Below are 19,585 nucleotides of genomic sequence, written 5' to 3'. Positions count from 1 at the left end.
ATGTATTTAAAATCTAAATTTTATAAAATGAACTAAAATGATTTGATCTACAAGGGTGGTGGCTCTATATAACACTACATCTATCTCAATGTTTTAATACATTATTTTCAAATCCATGTAAAAGATCAACTTTACATCTAATCTTTTAAATTTTTATAGTAAATGGAGTACAGTACTCTCACATTCAGTTTCTGGCATCATATTGATTACACAGCATGTCAAAGACTTGTGTATATTTTTCATGTGTCATTTTCAAAGATAAAAACATATTTACCTCTATTTTAGAAGTAGGAATTATTTTGATAATGTCGTACATAAGATTGTGACATAAAGTATTAATTAAACTCTTTATTTTCTTTAGTTGAAACCACAGATTGTACTCCATCTTTCTCTAGCAAATAAGAGTCCAAGAAAAAAACTCTACATGTGCTGTTTCAATCACTCTTGTCAATATTATTTTTATTGAATAGTAAATTAATGATAATAAAAAATTTAAAGTGACCCAACTAAGTAGAGTATATTTTTTCGGAATGTCTCAATTAAATTGAATAAAAAAAGCATCTAGTAATTTTTATACGAAGAACAAAAGAGATAAGGATATATGATTTCGAATGAACATTAAAGTGAAATTAAGATATTCAGAAAGAAAACTGAATAAGAATCTTACTGTTTTCTTTTAGTTCGAATCTTATACCTCTCATATTCTTTAAAACATAATCCATTTGACCGTTATAAGTAAATTGAAATTAACACAAATTCACATACTTATCGCCATTATCCATTTAATAGCTAAAGTCAAAAAAATATGCTAACTCAAGTTTACGAGTCTTGAAGAAAACAAGCATTCGAAAAATACAACATTAAATAATGTAAAACCAACAAAAGCTCTATTAAATATCCCTAAAAACTGTAACTCGGAGGGCTAAGTGAACAAATGAATATTGTACAGATAATGTAAAGTTGTACACTACAAAATTAAAGTCAAGGTAAAAAATCATCATGTGATCACAATTTAACCTATAACTTCGTAATAACTCAAGAAACCTCCATCGAGGGAAAAAATGACAAATGTAAATATGCAGCTTTGATAGCAGCCACCACCTCATCTTATAACACATACCCAAAGTGGCCAGAAGAAGATGCTCTGCACATTTGCAAAACTGTTGTGGCGGTGAATTTTGATCACCGCTAGATTTATATGATGCATGCAACAGCGATTCAAGTTCTGGCTAAAACGCAATCTATAATGGTGATGCCTAGCCCATCCATAGCTTCAGAACCTTATCCTTACCACCAGATGCTACTTTCTCACCATCTGGACTCCAGTCAACTGCAAACACCTGCAATCAAAAGGGTTAGTTGAAGATCCCACAAAAAGATTCAACAGAGGGCGGCACACAAGAGAGCTTACTTCATCTGCATGTCCTGGAAGATCTTGTTTCAGCTTCTGTGTACGAATATCCCAAACCTGATTACAGGTTTTCATGTCAATAATCGAATGCACAACCCAATCGTTGGTGGTGGCAAACACTATTTACAGAGGGACTATTTATCGCAAATAGACTCAAGGTAGGCATGAAAATACGCATCATATCTTCCACACTAGTTCTTACTATATGCACCATTTAAACCTTTATTACACCATTCATAGCTTGAACATACATTATCTTGCAACCCAGCATGAGCACATTCACTTACAAAATCAAAATTATTTCAGAGCAGATTCATTTATTGAAAGGCACAGTTACCTTAAGAGTTGAGTCTTTGCTTCCACTCAGAAGCAGTCTACTATCAGCTGACCAGCTGCAGGAAAACATTTCGATTATATATATCTACAGACTAGATGCATCTATTTAATTTTTTTTTTCAAAATTCCAACCTTATTTGATAAACAGGCCCAACATGACCACGGAAGGCAGCCACAAAACTTCCAGTTACTCCATTCCATAATTTGACTGATTTATCAAAGGAGGCACTTGCGATCCATTGCCCATCAGGAGAAAAGTAAACATGATTTACAAGCTACAGGAGATCAAATTATAATACGAGGTCAGTGAAAAGGAATGTTCTAATTCAATTAATATAATGAACTTGCCAGTGAAAATTAATAAATGGATAAAGATGAAGCATAAAGTGAGAATGCAAATAGCAGAGAGAGAGAGAGAAAGTGAACTACAGAGAGGAGGTACGGCAAGCAAATAAACTGATGGATATGCATAATCACAATTTCTGCAAACTAAACAAATTACAGGAACCATATTTACAAATTTAGCACCAATACACAGCTGCATAAATTATAGTGGAAAAATAGGCAATGGTATTCAACAAAGGACCTCTAAATGTCTGTGTATTCTTTGTAGATTTATGGGTCAGCAATGATCATTAATAAGGTTAAAGGGTCTGGACATATACAGAGAAGGTAAACCACAGTTTTAGCAAAGTTACTGCATCTATCGAGTAAAGAGAGGTAGAGAAGAAAACCCGGGTTAAATATTTTCTATGCACCAGCTTTGTTAGATGAGCATATTGGAACACAAGGAGTTGACAGAAAGGCAATACTTCACAAGAAGATGTTTGACTTTGGGGTTTGATTAAACTTGAGAATTACATGTAGAAGTTTTGCTACGGACAGTAATTATAAATTATATGTAATATAAATGGTAGCAAATTATTTCCAATGTCATCAATAGACAGTTCTTTTCCTGGTTATCATTTGCACATGCATTGGCTCTTCAATTAACTTGGTAAAAACAATATTAACATTTGTTTGGAAGATATAAAGTAATTAATCCAGAAGAAATCATCTGAACTGAGGTTTGATTTTATCCAAATATAGAGCTAACATTGAAAAAAACTTGAACAAAGTGAGACGATCACAATCTAGTACCTGTTGATGACCAGTCATGCGATTTTTGGGGTGTTTACTGGCAGCAGGTTCCCATAGAAACATGGTAAAGTCATCTGAACCTGACACCAATCTTTCAGGAGCAGCTCCCCTCATCTTATTATATCTTTCCAAAGCAACCTGGTAAACAATTTAAGTAGGCTTGGTTTCAAATACAGTAGAAATGTAAACCTCACACATATTACACAAAGAGACGCATAATCTGCAATTTCACTTATTAAGATGTGCATACATTAGATAGCATTCATTACTCTGAATGAAAACTCAGATATAATACATTAGTCCAATTATTAACTCCCTCATTCTCACAGCCTAAAAAGGTCTAAATACCACCTTAATTCAACTGTAAGTCCTTCCAACTAAAAATCCAAAATACAAAATCATAAAAAATAATCAAAATCAAGCATGTGGCAAGGGTAAGAGAAACTGAATAATAGATCTCATATCCACAACTTTATTATATGGTTAAATCACTTTGATGAATCAATAAGAAGCTGTATCGACAAAAAGGAGGTGCATAAGCTACAATCATTGATTATGAAGGGAAAAAAACTGGAAGGAGATAGAGAACTTTAAAAGATTAATCAAACCACCTGCTTCATTTCCTCTGGAGATGAATACTGTTTACCAGTGTGATCAAAGGCACCAGTTCGGAGAACATACTCAGTACTCAGTGCCAATGAATTCACCCAATGCCCATGGCCCTGCAAAACATGGGAAAGACGAGCAACTTGAGTATAGGAAAACAAAGAATGCAATGAGTTGAAAGTAGTAACACAAAATTCTCCCAAGCACCTTGCACTATAAAAATAACCATTTCGGGATGGCACATGTTTTAATACAAAATTGGTAAAGTAGGAGAGGGATAGCAAATAGCGTATTGTTAGTTGGGAATGAGGCCCGCCTCATTAGAGAAAAAAAGTTACCAAAACTAGAAGTGTCTTTTTTTCATGGGATGGACCAAAATGGTAACAATAGTCTATTTTTATGGGACGGATGGAGTAACATTTTACAGAAAACCCTCCTAAAACTGATCCTGGAAGAGAACAGTTCTGTACAACTTTCTATTGACAGTTGGCACAATGTTTTGAAGCAGAATACAATTGGATTTAAGAGTAAACAGAAGCATATTAGTAACCACAAAGGTAGAATATAAACACATTGCCTAAGACAACATAATCTTATCTTTCACTTCACCTAACACAACATTAGCATATAGTACTACAAATATAACAAGCCGCCCAAGCTCCAGATCAGTGTATATGAACAGTTGATATCGGACGGGGAAAAGACGCTGCTTAGCAGATGCTGCTAAAATAGGATGGGATCATGGGGGTCAGACGAAGAAAAGATTGCTGATCCATATAGGATGAATACCTTCAATTCCCTAATTAGCTTTCCTTGTGAAGTCTCCCAGATTTTAATTGTGCAATCCTGAGATCTGCAACAAATGTGAAAAAGAAATCAACTTTTTTTACCTTTTATAATTTACATTGCCAAAAAATTTACAGTAACTACCCCAATCCCTACCAAGTAAACTCCCTTTCAAGAAAAAAATTACAGATAATTTGGATTTTGAAGTCAAAAAAACACTTCCAAGTTCCTGAAAGTTTGTCTGAAATGAAACTGTAGCAAGAAAGAAAAACTTGTTGAGCCATTTTGAATGTCACTTGCAGAAAAAAGGTTCTTTATGCACGATATTCTAATTGAGTAAATGGCCTCACATTTGGTAGCAAATAACTATATGTCCAGGATATTTGCTACCCAGATTGCAACATATAATATAGCCAAACGAGTTGCTCCAACATTTCCAAGAAAATAAGAGTTGGAATCATAAATTAAAAATTTTAGTTTTGGAGGATTAGATTCAGAGTAGAAACTGAAACATACCCAGTATATATGAATCCATCGCCTCCCCATTTCACACAGGTTATGGCCAGTGTATGTCCAGTCAGGCATATAATACATTTTTTCAAAGCAACATCCCATATCCTTGCATCGCCATCTTTACTTGCACTGACAAAGCGGCGGCATGGAGCACTAAGATGCACTGGCTCCCATGAAATTCCAGTTATCCATTTCTTGTGCCCCTAAGACATGATCAATGTCATTTAAGTAATTTTTTCAAGAAAAGTAATAACATGACAAGTGTCGATGCCTAATGTCTTTTTGGTATATCCAGAAAAAGATTTTGCAATATGTCTAGTCAGTCCCATGAAAATAACAACAGCATTGTGATACATATACCATCAAGTACAGAGTCTGCAGTTCTGATAGCTAACAAACTTCAGAGAAAAAATGTGAACATGCGTAATCAAGAGATTCCAAAAATAACTAATGGCGATGTTAAAAGTTGATGCTTATTATACATATCAATGACATTAGGAGATGACTATACAGGACGGGGAAACACAGTGTTGATTGTTGAGTATGCATGCATTACCTTTCATCAAAAATATATGGTCATATCTTGAGTGCCACTAGGCTACGCCAATCATAATACATACTTAAACATAGACCAGGTATGCCATGTTAATGTCTTAATGCATGGTTTTAAATGTATTCTAGTATATGCTGTCTTCCTATAGAGCACCTACAAAGAGCAAAACAGATCACAATCTGTGCAGTCAACATGCTCTACAATACATTCAACTCTAAGATGGTTGACAGAATGAATGAATACAATATATTCCTGAGTTAATCCAGAAATATAATCAGATCAACAAGGAAGGAACTCAATCATGATAGACCCTAGTTGTTACACTTACCATAAGTGGATTTCCCAATGATTTGCTCGTCTGTGGGTCCCAGCATATCAGTTCTCCAGCCTTGCTTCCACTTACAAGATACTTACCATCTGGTGACCATGCAATACAAAGAACCCAGTTCTTGTGTCCTGAAGGGGGAAGACAGAGAAAGTATATTATCATAATATATCACCACTTAATTATAGAAAAATATCAAATGAAAAATAAATTAGGAGAAATTACTTGTGACATCATAAACACAAAATAGCGCAACAAAACAAAATTAACATTAGAGGCACAACCATTTGGTAATAACATACAGTTGAGTTCCATATTTTTTAATGGAAGAACTTACATAACAATCAAGCAAAGGAGCTCATTCAAAGATCATCATAGTTCAAAAATGAGTACACTTTTTAAGACCATATTATGCAATGAAAGATATAGACAATCAGAGTTACTAAAAGGAGTCTAACTTCTGATATTGTATGTATAGTTTGAATCTTTTATATGCCTCTCATACAAGTAAACTGAATACAAAAAACCAATGGTACAGGTATTTCTTTCTTGGGTGATTTCAACACCTATAACCAAATTAGTCACACAAGCAAACTGGTAAAGCATAAAGCAGAGATAAAGTTTAAAAACTTATGAATTATAATAATCTGATTCACCCATCAGAAACATGCTGCTCAAACAATAAAAAAGAGATTCTAACCTTTACATGTAAATAATGGTGTCTGTGTATTCAAATCCCACATACGAACAGTCGTATCACCTGATCCACTAGCCAAATGGCGTCCATCCGGGCTAAAGGCAACAGAAAGCACCGCTTCAGTATGACCTAAAATAAATCAACCAGATTTATACAAAAAAATTACCATCTGAATCCAAGCAAACTTCATCCCAATCAAGTTGAGATAAATTAAAACACTCAGTTAATCGAGGTCAAGTAGTGCAGAGAAGACTCTCAATTATAAAAGAGAAAAAAAATCTAACAGTCAGCAAACTGAACAGTTTTGAAATTATATTCATTCAACCAGAATAATTTAATGTCAAAAGACACCTGGGGCCTTTTGCTTTGGCCAAGAACAATCAGAATAAAATGATATCAAACCTAACTTATGGAGTATATAATATGTATGTACATATTAAACACAAAAATCTAGAATCAGACAATGTCTTTGAGCTAGTTTTGGCCTTTGGCGGAGAGATTCCTTAACCAGTTAAACAACACTAGGTAATATGAGAATTAAGAGAAGTGTTTATTCTTGTACTTGTTATTATCCTTGTACTGAAAAATGAGACTACTTGATTAGATCTCCTAACATATAAGCTGCTAGTGTTGGGTAAAGTTAATAAGTTCAAAAATATAATGACTGATTGACTGCCCAGTTATTCATGTTTCATCTACAGAACAATAAGCATAAATAAAGCCCAAAGGTAAATAAAAATCAATAGAGAATAGAGAAGGTTTATGGAAGAAAGCATTATTCATTTGTGATACCTAGTCACGATATTGCAAAGAGTAGTATTTTATATACTACTTCAAGAAATGATTTTGGAAATTCTAGAGGTATAGGGAAAATAAATAGAGTGTAGAATAAGCTGGGCAGTGATCATGAGTATGATTATAACCCAAGTATACTATTTTAGAATAAATCCTAACCATGGCATTGACAAGCATGCAAATAAGAATGAAACAAATTGCACTTTTAATTGGCATTAGCACATGAAGAGAATAAAACAATTTTCTTACCAGCAATAGTTGAAGAACATCGAGTCACTGGACGTATTCGAAATACTGCCTGGGGCTGGTAAACTATTGTAATGACCTTCTCCACGGAAACTGCACAATTATTCACTCAAAATCTCAGCATTTGTGTTTGATATAGGAGTAAAAAGAAAGATCAGGAGCAATATACTGATTAATAGAATTAGTAAATTGCCTTTATTCTTTTGAAGGTATGATCCAAGCTGCACTGCAAGCTCATGGTCTGACACATAAAAGGCATAAGGCAATTTTTCCTCCTGAGAGAACCAAACATTTCCTCATCAAATTGGATCCTACCAACTGGTGCAGGTCCATAATGTGTCTACATAATTTTAACATGTAGTACTACAATAACATTTACTATAGTTTGAAGTTTGAACCAATATTATACATGTATTGGTATACATAAGGCACAAGAATTTTTCTCCCCCTCCGCCACAGTATGAAATGCAGGGAATTCTTGTGCCAAGACATGATTTTTTATGACTTAAATTTGAGTTTACCATTATTATGACAATCATTCATAATATGTTTGCATGCAAAACTAACAGGAAGCACTGGAGTCGGCATCAGCACCCCCAAAAATAAAATGTGTTGGCTTGTTTAGGAAAAAAAGAAAATGAACGGTGAACATATATAGTAGGAATCCTAATGGCCAATTATATAAGTAGTTCATTTCTAGATTTCTCTATGAATATTGTACAAATGAGCCTCAAAAAAGCAACCACCAACACTCCAGCATCACCACTATATAAGACAAAACAGGTTCTCTTGTACGAACCGCAGTATGTTCCAAGTTATATTTGTGTTAACCCGTTTCCTGAACAATTACAGAAGCCTAAAGAATCTGACCAAGCCTAGACGAATTCACACCCCTAAATCAAAAGTAGTGAACCAAGACACATGTTATGATAACTAAAACGCAAAAAAAAAAGAAAACGGGGATGTGATCCAAGATGTCGAAGAACGAACTTTCTAAGTTTAAATTTTCTTTAATTACTAACGACGATTGTCCAAAATTGAATTCCTAAGTGTACTTACAAATGAGCACAAACACTGAACCACCAACACTAAGTTGACAGTAATTCATATAACTATAAAACAAGATGCAAAATTGAACTCAATCAGAAGAGCTCCAGCTTCCTACAGTCGGCCCAAGATAGTTCTACCTAAGCCAGTTCACAATTCACAAGCATCCAAAACAAAATCGAAACATATATTCTTCAATTAGAGGGTTAAGAGATGAAAATTATACGTTGTTGAGGAGTTGATTGACGAGCTGCTGGAGTTCCTTAGGGCCAGCAGTTTCCGGAAGGAAAATTGGCGACCCGAGCGGCGTTCCTTCCGGGTCCGTGAGCTGGCATATGACGCGGTGGCTCTCCTCTCTCTCTTCAGCTGCAACTACTTGTGCCGCTGCAACAGATTCAACTTCCATCTTCTCGTTTTCTCTGTCTTTTCTTTTTCCGGTTTGAGTTGTCATGAAGAAATGTGCTCTTACGTAAGTCTTGCTAGGGTTTAGTGATTCGATTTTACAGTAATCGGGTCGGGTCCACTTTTAGGATCCATGGACTTGAACGAGCCGGGCCTCACCGTAACTGGGCCAGGGCTACACCAAGATTCTAATACTAGTATAACAACATCGGTAATAGTGTGGACTAACCAACAGCATAGTACTAGGACTATCCACAAACACCTCCTGTCACATCACTAGGACTAACTAACAGCACGCCACAGTACTAGGACTAACCACAACACAATAACAATCTAGCATTAGGATTAGCCGACACTCTAGCCAATAACAAATTCACAAATATTGAATTAAAAATTCGACATGGACGCAGAAAAAGTGCAATAATAATTTCATTAAATTAAAAAATTAATCCATCCGTTCCTAAAAATTTGTCACTTATTTCCATTTTCATGTCCCTAAAAATTTGTCACATTTCACTTTTACTATTTTTTGTAGTGAACCCTATATTCCACTAACTCATTCTCACTTACATTTTATTATAAAACTAATATATGAAAGTAGGACCCACATGCCACTAACTTTTTCAACCTACTTTCTATTACATTTCTTAAAACCCGTGTCGGACCAAATAGTGACAAATTATGGGAGACAGAGGGGGTAACATATTACAATTCAACAAAAAAAACAACGATTCAAATGGTGCGAATGAAATGAAGTGCAACGGGACGTATATTTAGAGGATTTTTTTTAAATGAAAAATCCATTTGCCGATCGCGTCACCACAATAGCGAACGAGCGATCGGCTAACGTCATTCGCTCACGGACTAGCGCTAGTCCTACCCGTTCGTCCGTCACCGGTTAGCCTACTCCAATAGTGGACGTCCGCACGCCCTAACCGCTAGTCCTACCGTTAGTCCGCTATTGCGGATGCTCTAAAACTAGGACTAAAGATAGGACTAGTGGTTAGGGCATGGGGACGTCCACTATTGTGTTATGCTAACGGGACAGACATCCCGAAGTAGGACGAGCGCTCATCCGCGACCTAACACCGTTAGCCGATCGCTAGTCCGCTATTGCGCGGACACCGATCGGTTAGCCGATTTTTTTTATTTATACTATATATTTACAACTCATTGCACTTCATTTTTTAATATTTGATGCACACTAACAATTAAAATGAATTAATTGTATTTATGGATTTGTTATATTGGTTAGGGTGTCGATTAGTCCTAGTGCTAGACTATTACTGGGTTGTGGTTAGTCCTAGTGATATGGCAGGCTGCGGTTAGTCATAGTGATATGGTAGAAGGTGATTGTGGTTAATCTTAGTGCTAGGCTATTGGTTAGTCCGTTTATTGTGGATGCTCTTAGTAGTAATTTTGGTAATATTACATTTATATGTTTTTCAATTTATGGTTAATGCCACTTAAATTATTTTGTATTGGAGGCGGTTTAAGGAGACGAGCCTTTACTAATTAACTGAAAAAAACCAAAATAAAATGCGGACTTTATTGACCACAGAGTCGTGCACATAATCGATCTACTAAATGTTTTGAAAATGGATAATAATAAATTAATAAGTCTCTAGTCAAGTAGTCATACACGTGCAAGCATAAGAATTAGTACTATAAACCATAAAGAATAAAGAAAGTAGGATGCGAAGCAATATTTTAAAATCAAAAGAGAAATTCTTATTCAACATCATGTGAAAATATTACTATTACATAATTGCAATTATAGAATGAAGTAAATAAAGCAAGTGACGATCAGATCTTGTAATGAGGCAAAGCCGAGGAAACATCTTGGCCTTTAATCTTGTAGTATTGGCAGTAGTCTCTGAACATAAACTTCCTGTATATAGCCGGTTTCTCATCGGACAACAGCTCTTTGATCGGACCAAATGGCTTCGCCGCCGCATTCATGCTCGGCGTGAAGAAACACGCCACCGATATCCTCGGCCCCACCGGCTGCGCCACCACTCTGTGCTCCACGCTTATGAACTTGTCATTACTAATAATCTACAAAATTCAACAGTTAGAAACGACAGTACAAGTTAAATTGAAAAAGATATTGGTCAGTTTTACTAGGCTAAAAAGTAAAATCATTATTGATGATAGTCGATAGATTCTATAGTACCTGCATAAGATCGCCAATGTTGGCAATGAGAGCCCCGGGCACGGGCGGAACGTTGACCCATTGACCGCCATGGAGAATCTGGAGGCCGCCGATGGCGTCCTGCATAAGCAAGGTGAGGAAGGTGGTGTCGGAATGCTTGGGCGTCCCGAGGGTCTTGTGCGGCTCGGGACACACGGGATAATACAAACACGCCATCGCCTCACTCTTCATACACTCAATCTCCGACAAGTAGTTGCTCGGAAGCCCCAGCGCCTCCGACATCACCTCCGCCATTGTCTCCCTCAGCTCGATCATCCGCTCCACATACTCCAGCACCTCCGCCCTGCACGCCTCCGGGATCAGCTCCGGGTCAATCTCATCGTCGTTGAAAACACACGTCAGAATATCCCTCCACGACGCGGCGTCCTTCTCCCTTAACGCGCTGTTGCTGTTGAACCGCACCCGCCGCCGGCTGTCGTCTGAGTAGAGCGGCGCCTTCGCCTCCGCGGGCTGCTCGTGGAAGCGCCGCACCGCGTCGAGCATGGCGTCCATCGTGTGGCGAGGGACGCCGTGGTTGACGATGCGGAAGAAGCCCCACTCCTCCGACGCCCTGCGCACCGCCTCCACCACCTCGCGCCGCCGGCCCTGGCGCAGCCCGGCGAAGTCGATGGTGGGGAGCTCCGGCTGCAGGGCCGGGTCGGTGGGGTTGTTGAGGAGATGCTCCGCCGGGTGCACGAAGAGGCGGGGGAGCTCCGTCACGCCGGCGTCGACTAGGCCCTTCACGCCGGATTTCGCCTCGTCGAATTCCTTCACTGCTTTAGCCCAATCGTAAGCAACAGATTCACTAGAAAGCACCATTTTTGTTTCTTTTTGAGATTATGCAAATTAGTAGTTTGTTGGAGTAGTGGGTGAAATATGTGAACAATTATGCATCTATATATAGCTAAACATTTATGAATAATTATGTACTAGTACAACGTAACAAACAAGAGGTTATTAGTATTTTATGTGTTTTTCACAAATGATTTCTATTCCATTGAATTGCTATAGTAAACTAATGACCATGGAACGCGGTTTTTGCCTTTTGCTTTAATATTTAAATAAATTCGACTTTGTATAAACAAAAGTGAGCGCATGCAATACATACTGTGAATAATTTAATTTTTTTAAATTAAAGTACTTACGTTTCTCATGTAGTAGTAGCATTTTATTTGTGAGAAATTGGGCTAATATTAATTTTTACGATATGTACTCTATGCTACTATAAGTTGAAAACAACAAATTATGCTCGTCTTTAAAAAAAACATTTCTAATATTAAGAGATACCTCCTTTGCTTTTTAATATTAAGAAGCACGAGCTTTAATGCATAATTGGTAAAATAATAGTAAAAGAAAATAATGGTTGATGTATTATTAAAGAAAAGAAAATAATAAATAAACCGAGAGTACATGATTTTAAAAGACAAACTAAAGCAAAAATAATTTGAATTTTTAAGATAGGGGTGAGTATTCTTTGTAACTTGTTTATATATATACATATATATATATATATATATATTTCATGAGTTCATAATACTTCTGATAAAATGGGCATAATTTGATATTTGAAAATGATTTCGTCACTTTTCTAGATGAATTGGAAGCTGTATCAAACAACTACTCCATTAATCAAAATTTGCTTTTGATAAACAATAATTGTTCATGTATAAGTAATAGTCCAATACTCCCATGACATCAAAATTCAAAATAATAGGGCATTAGTTAAAAAGTTGTTGAAAAAAAGCCGCAAAACTTCTTGGAAATTGTTTCATTTTGAAAGTTCCATGGTAGTGTCTAAAATCAGAACATATTTTTAATAATAGTTGGACTCATGGAGTTGCCTTATTTGAAACCACCACAAACCACATAATGATTTTTTATTTGAAAGCAACACACAGCACACCACTGACCACCCCAATTATTCCATTTTTTTTATGTTCTTCTCGAAGCTTTAGTGTAGAAGACTGGAGCTATTATGTGAAATTAAAGATATTTAATACTCTTCTGAATATTATAATATCCGTTACTAAATTCTATACAGATTAAAAAAATCTTTAAAAAAATACTATTCCCTCCGTCCCACTTAAGATACATCATACACGTTTTCCTTTTTAGTTTGTCCCAATTAAGATGACACATTTCTTTTTTTTGGAAACTTTCTCTCTCCAATTAATACACTCAACTACTTTTTTCCACCCATTTTAAAATATTCATCTTTCTTTCTCTCTCTATTTTAATACTTCCACACACCTTTTCTCTCTCCAATTAAACACATTAACTAATACTCCCTTCGTCCCGCTTTAGCAGTCCCATTGACTTTTCTGCACTCATTTTGTGGAAATGATAATGAATAGTTAAAGTGGAGAAATGGTAAAGTAAGAGAGAAAATAATGTAGATAAGACTCTTCTTTACATTATTTTCGCTCTTAATTTATTATTTATCCATTTTAACTATTTATTATTATTTTTATAAAACGAGTGCAGAAAAATCAATGAGACTGCTAAAGCGGGACGGAGGAAGTAACTCCTAAATCCCATGACGGCTAAGGAATGTGTCATCTTAGCCAGGACGGAGGGAATAGTATAAAACTATAATATCCTATATACCAAAACATTATTATTTCGTTCACGTTTTCATTGTCAATTTGTCATGTTCATGCAGAATTTATTCCTTTACAACTGCATCACTATTCTCTACTCCCTCCATTTTATAATAAATATCACATTTTCCTTTTAAATTTATCCTACAAAAATGTCACATGGAGTATTTTTTTTAATACTTCTCTCTTATATTAATATAAATATATTATTTTCTTTCTCCACTTAACACACAAAATAATATCTCCTAAAATTTCGTATCATTTTGCAAGTGTGTCATCTACTGTAGAATGGAGGGACTACTATTTTAATTATTAGTAACTAATAATATACTCCCTTTTTTTCACAATTTCGTAGTATCATTTACAAATAAGTAGTCGCCATGAAAGTCTATTGGAAATTAGTAAATTACTAGTAATATAATTCACCTCCTTCTCTTATTTTATACTCCCTCTGTCCATCGATAAACTTTCCCTTTTACCATTTTCGTCCGTATATTAATAAACTTTTCATTTGTTTTTTTACTCCCTCCGTCACTTTGTAGCCGAGTCGTATTCATTTTTTAGTTGTCCCGTTGTAGCTGAGTCGTACTCCTATTTTAATAAAAAAACGTCAACTTTTCTTCTCTCTTACTTTACCCTCTCTTACTTTATTCTCTCTTCATCTCTTTACATTTTTCCTTTCCTACTTTATTCTTCTTTCACTTACCTCACTTTTAACATAATTTCTTAAATCTCGTGCCGAAAAGAAACGCATCTACCAGAGATGGACTGAGGGAATACTACTTTTGTAAATAGACCCACATCCCACTAACTTTAACTCACTCACATTTTATTATAAAACTAATACTATCTCCATACTTGAAAGATAAAAACTTTATAATGACACAAGTTTTAATGCATAATTTGTGATGTGAAGTAAAAGAGCATAATTGGTAAAATAAGAGAGAGGAAGAGAAAAATAGAATAAGTAAGAAAAAGGAAAAGAGAAAAAGTAGTGGAATAGTGTGGATGAATTGTGAGATCCACTATCTAAAATAGAAAAATTTGAAAGTTTCTATTTTTAAGGGACAAACCAAAATGAAAATAGTTTTCATTTTAAAGAAGGGGATAGTATATAAAATATGATCTACCTTCCATTAACCTTTTTAATTCACTCTCTGCTATTATATTTCTTCAAACGTGAATCCATTATCTTTTCAATTCACTTTCTACTAGTACTATATTTCTTCAAACGTGTATCCAACAAATGTCCTCTTGTATTTCTGGAAGGAGGATGTATTATGTAAAACGTGTAGCTGTTTGACATGTTGGTCATAAATATTCGAGCCAATGAGGTCTTCACATTGACGAAATACAAAGTCGATAAAGGGAAGCTTAATATATACTGTTAATTTAATCACCCCACAGGCCAAAGAAGCATTCACACATATATGATAAATAACTACTACTACATTTTTATAAATAGGTCATTAATTTGTTGCATTCTTACAGTCTTACTGTACAGTGAAGTTCGACGAAGTTACGTACGTACATGAATATTTAATATAAAAATGAATATTTAATATAAAGTAAAATATAAAAAAATGGATAAAGTAGGAAAAAAAATTGTGAATAAATTAAATTAAATAGGATGACAGATATAAAAACTAAGCAAGAAATTGAAAGTACTTTTTCAATTTTAGTGAAACTAATTAATTTTGGTGGACAGACAAAATGAAAAATAGACTAAATTAGAGAGAAAATATTTAGGACTATTGTGGACGAATTTTCAATTTTTTCAAAAACTTAAAAGTTCATCATAAAACTGAGATTTACTAACTTATAAGCATCAAAAGGGGAAATATCAGTGGCTAACATATACTGACTACTCCTATATCGAGAGTAGAGTAGTAGTATAAAGTTAACGTTAAAAGAGACTCATTGGGTTTAAATTGCTAAAACCAAAACAATAAATATATTCCATTCAGACTAAAAAGGCAGTCAACCTCGAGAAATTAATGAAGAAGAAAAATTCAAACTTGAATCCCTAAATCTACTACGCACGTATTAATGTATTATTAGTTCTTGGGATAGCGAACTTTGGCCTAATTTTCATTTATCACACAATTTTGGTCAATCACATTGGGTATGTTATTTATCAATTGATCCAAATAAGATATTTTTGGGTAAAATTTATTCAGTGACATAGTTCAGTTTATATATAGTGACAAGAAAAATGCACTCATTTTGTTCATAATTTAAAGAAACACTGTATAAAAGAAAATGGATGAAAAAACTTAATGAACTGTGAGTCTTACTTTCTTGTATGTTAATTTTATAATGAAATGTGAATCTAATATTTAAGTGGAGTGTGAAATCCGCTTATTCTAATTAGGAAAAAGTAAATAAGACTTTAATTTGTGTACATCTCGAAATGCAATTTAAAGTCTCATTTACCTTTTTAAATTCGAAGTAAATACTCCCTCCGTCCCCGATTAAGAGTCTCACTTTTCCATTTCGGTCCGTCCCCAATTAAGAGTCACACTTCATTTTTACCATAAATAGTAAGTAGGTCTCATATTCCACTAACTCAATTCACTCACATTTTATTATAAAACCAATATAAAAAAAATGGGTCCCACATCCCATGAACTTTTTTAACCAACTTTTCTTTACATTTCTTAAAACTCGTGTCCGGTCAAAATATGACTCTTAATCGGGGACGGAAGGAATAGATTCTACCTAGTGGCAGAGCCACGGTGAGGCCGGGGGGCCCTTGAGCCCCTCAGCCATTTATGTATTTATATGTAGGCATCATTAAACATGTGTAATGTTAGCGCAGTTGAATTGGATTCCAGTCTTCTTCCCACGAGGTGCTGAGGTCGAAATCTCCGGGAAGCATTGAATATTTTTTTAATCTGTTTTATCTGTACTGTATTCATTTTTGATTTATTATATTTATAATAATATTATTAGTTTTGTATAAATAATTTAACTTATTATTAAAAAATATTTAGCTCTTCAAATGGAAAATTATGCTCTTAGTATAATACTATAATTATAGAAAAATTGATTTTAAAGCTATGCTTGTAGACTTAGTTCAATTGTGGCTACTCTTTATTTTCTCAAAATAATAGGAGTAATTTTTATTGGTATTCTTATATTCATTTATATTTTATGGATTCTCACATTCTTAACTTGTATGGATTTTTTTCACTAGTAATTTTGTGAAAATCATTTTAATTTATAATCATAAAGAATAATTTAATAATTGAATTATAGAAATAAAATCAATTTTAAATATGTTAATATATCTAAATAAAAGATAACTTTGTGAAGTTCTTTATTACTATAAGAAAGTCAAAATAGAAAATAAGTCTTTGATCTAATAAATATATGAAATTATACCATGGAATATTAGTTAAATCGATGTTACGCTTAAAAAATCTATTTTCTAATTAATTTTCTAATCATTTATTTTTTAACCGCGCATTTGACAAACTCGTATTTTAGTGTCATGATTGGTGTTGATATGCTTAATTGTTGAGTTTTTGTGCTCAAAATGGTTATTTCCAGCCAATTACTATTTGTTTTGAAGTTCACGTGTTTGTTGAGTGTTTTAGGCAAAATAGGCAAAATTGGGGTGAAACAGGGTCTCACCCGGCCGGGTGAGGTTTTGTGCAGAAAAGCCACCCGGCTGGGTAGCGTTGAGAAGCCTTGGAGAGTCCAGAGAGCTCGAAAGAAGCCCCACCCGGCCGGGTGATTTTACGGTACAACAATTGTACCCGGCCGGGTGACGCAATTTGGCCTGCGCGACTCCAGAGAGTACCGAAAGAATTCCACCCGGCCGGGTGATTTTTGTGACATCCCTAACCCGAAACCTGCATTATTTTGCATATTAATATATTTTTATTTATATTGGCATATTTATATTGTTAGTTGTATAATCTTTATTATTATTAGATAGCAACTGAGAATTATAGAAGAGTTACTTAATAAATTACGAGATATCTTCTTATATAATTGAAATGTACAACATACATATACGTAAGATTAGTATTTATTAAGTATATAAATATAGGTATGTACTCCATTAGACTTTATAATTATGAGAATATATAGTAATTAGTGAATGTGTGACTACGGGAGTAGTATATATATATATATATATATATATATATATATATATATATATATATATATATATATATATATCCTAAATGAAATAGTATAACTAAATATGGCACCCATATACTAGTAACAAGGGTTTAACTTATATTAACAATAAAATAAGGAATATGTTGTAGTTATAAGTTAAAAAAAAATCATGTATATACGTGGCCTTGCATGCATAAATATACATATAGGAGTGCCACTTGTATTATTTAAGATACGTGGCTAATCTTCCAGTTAGAGAAATAAGAAACTACTGAGGGAAAGAAAAATAAAAAGGAAGGAGAGAAACATTATTCATACAGGAGAAATTTATAGAACGAAGGATGGAAATTAGGGATTCAAATAACTGCAATCAGGATCGAGGGTAATTTAAGAGACAAAATCGGGAGTTGATTTGATTATCTGTTATAATCAGGTGTGTATAAATCACACTTTTAATTTTACATATTTTATGTGATTGATTGCTATGTGTTAAATTGGAGTGAATATTTGAATTATATGATGTAAGCTTGAAAAGGTTATGTGTCATTTTATATTGATGGTGAAATATGATATGGATATGTGATTTGTGCAATGGATATGTTTATCTGTAGTATTGGAATTAATTGGTGGAATATATAGTTATGTAATTGGTGCAATGGATATGTTTGGTGTATCATATTGGAATCATTTGAATCATGAGATTAAAGAGGATATGTGACAGTCTTGCTCTGGATCTGATATACAATGGCAAAAGACCTACGGGTCATATACAATGATAATAGACCTACGAGTCAATACAAAGAGCAAAGAGGGACTTTCGTGGAAAGGTCAAATCAAAGAGGGGCCTTCGTGGAAAGGTCAAAATATGCAAAGAGGGGCCTTCGTGGAAAGGTCAAATCAAAAAGGGACCTTCGTGGAAAGGTCAAATAAATATAAGGGACCTACGGGTCGTATACAATGGAAATCCCGGGCAGATACCAGGCTTGATGTGTCACAGAATAATAAAAAGAATGGAGAGGCATATGCATATGAATGTTAAATTGTTATGATATTTATTACTTCTGGTGATATATTTTGGTGAAAGAACGTGTTTGACTTTTGTGATGTAAAATTAAAGGCAAGGTTTATACGCACTGAGTAGTGGCTCATATAAACCACTAATATTTTTCAGGATGAAATTTTTCGTTGACGTGGGTCGTAGGAACTCCACATGTTATCAGGGTCGGCGGCTGACACGTTTTGGCAACCTTCTCCTCCTCATCATTTTTGCATGTAGATAAATGTGTAGTATATAGAGTGGTGAGAGGGTCCCACTACGGTTTAGAATGATTTGAAATATGTACCTGATATAATATGTGGATTTTATATAGTTGACACGTGGATTATTTATTTTAAAATTTTAATTTATTTATAGTAAGTGCATAAGTAATAGGAGTTGGGGTGTGACAATTTTCCAGTACAATAAATTCACCCGGCCGGGTACGTATTTCTGGTGATTTTCTGAAGTGAAACGCGATTTTCTGAAAGAGGGGAATAAGAAAGAAAAGCTAGGGCAACTCTACTCATTCTCTACCGCCGTGAAACACAAAAACCATCTCTCTCAAGCGCTCTTGGAAGAAGATTGAAGATTCAAGCTTCAATTCCTCCGCCAATTGTACTCCGTATCATGTTTTCCATTGTTTTCTTTAGTTTAGACTTGTTTTCTTCCATGAATATGAGTAGCTAAACTTCTTTTATGTAGAATTCTTGGTGAAGATGCATTGATTCATAGTTTTAATCCAATTGATTTCGTTTTTA

At 34.5% G+C, this 19,585-nt stretch overlaps 2 protein-coding genes across 2 annotated transcripts; both read right to left on the bottom strand.

Annotated features, from left to right (window-relative positions):
* Positions 1 to 865: 865 nt before the first annotated feature.
* Positions 866 to 8,919, bottom strand: LOC125224164 (notchless protein homolog). Its single transcript, XM_048127523.2, has 13 exons — positions 8,682 to 8,919; positions 7,602 to 7,683; positions 7,412 to 7,501; positions 6,371 to 6,496; positions 5,674 to 5,801; positions 4,796 to 4,995; positions 4,283 to 4,346; positions 3,499 to 3,609; positions 2,888 to 3,025; positions 1,880 to 2,022; positions 1,749 to 1,803; positions 1,412 to 1,468; positions 866 to 1,340 (listed from the first exon to the last, which is right to left on the bottom strand). The coding sequence occupies exons 1-13, from the start codon at positions 8,904 to 8,906 to the stop codon at positions 1,257 to 1,259; spliced, it is 1,503 nt and encodes a 500-aa protein (XP_047983480.1). The 5' UTR covers positions 8,907 to 8,919; the 3' UTR covers positions 866 to 1,256.
* A 1,646-nt stretch (positions 8,920 to 10,565) lies between these two features.
* LOC125219148 (1-aminocyclopropane-1-carboxylate oxidase homolog 1-like) lies at positions 10,566 to 11,937 on the bottom strand. The gene is made up of 2 exons (XM_048121035.2): positions 11,034 to 11,937; positions 10,566 to 10,915 (listed from the first exon to the last, which is right to left on the bottom strand). Exons 1-2 carry the CDS (start codon positions 11,868 to 11,870, stop codon positions 10,664 to 10,666), a joined length of 1,089 nt encoding a protein of 362 aa, XP_047976992.1. The 5' UTR covers positions 11,871 to 11,937; the 3' UTR covers positions 10,566 to 10,663.
* Positions 11,938 to 19,585: the final 7,648 nt, after the last annotated feature.

Source organism: Salvia hispanica, chromosome 1, assembly GCF_029641045.1.
Source record: "Salvia hispanica isolate PSC_SH4W2 chromosome 1, Shi_PSC_v1, whole genome shotgun sequence".
Taxonomy (NCBI): domain Eukaryota; kingdom Viridiplantae; phylum Streptophyta; class Magnoliopsida; order Lamiales; family Lamiaceae; genus Salvia; species Salvia hispanica.
The sequence above is the reverse complement of the archived record's forward strand: the minus strand, read 5'-3'. Positions and strand labels throughout refer to the sequence as shown.

Bases quoted from the DNA above. Each gene is read 5' to 3' on its own strand.
- LOC125224164 (XM_048127523.2), bottom strand. From the start codon at position 8,906: ATGACAACTCAAACCGGAAAAAGAAAAGACAGAGAAAACGAGAAGATG. The intron at 4,996-5,673 runs GTAAGTGTAACA...ATCATGTCTTAG, and splicing joins CATTGGGAAATCCACTTATG to GGGCACAAGAAATGGATAAC. The intron at 3,610-4,282 runs GTATTCATCCTA...CATGTTTTGCAG, and splicing joins AGCTAATTAGGGAATTGAAG to GGCCATGGGCATTGGGTGAA.
- LOC125219148 (XM_048121035.2), bottom strand. From the start codon at position 11,870: ATGGTGCTTTCTAGTGAATCTGTTGCTTACGATTGGGCTAAAGCAGTG. The intron at 10,916-11,033 runs GTACTATAGAAT...TGAATTTTGTAG, and splicing joins ACATTGGCGATCTTATGCAG to ATTATTAGTAATGACAAGTT.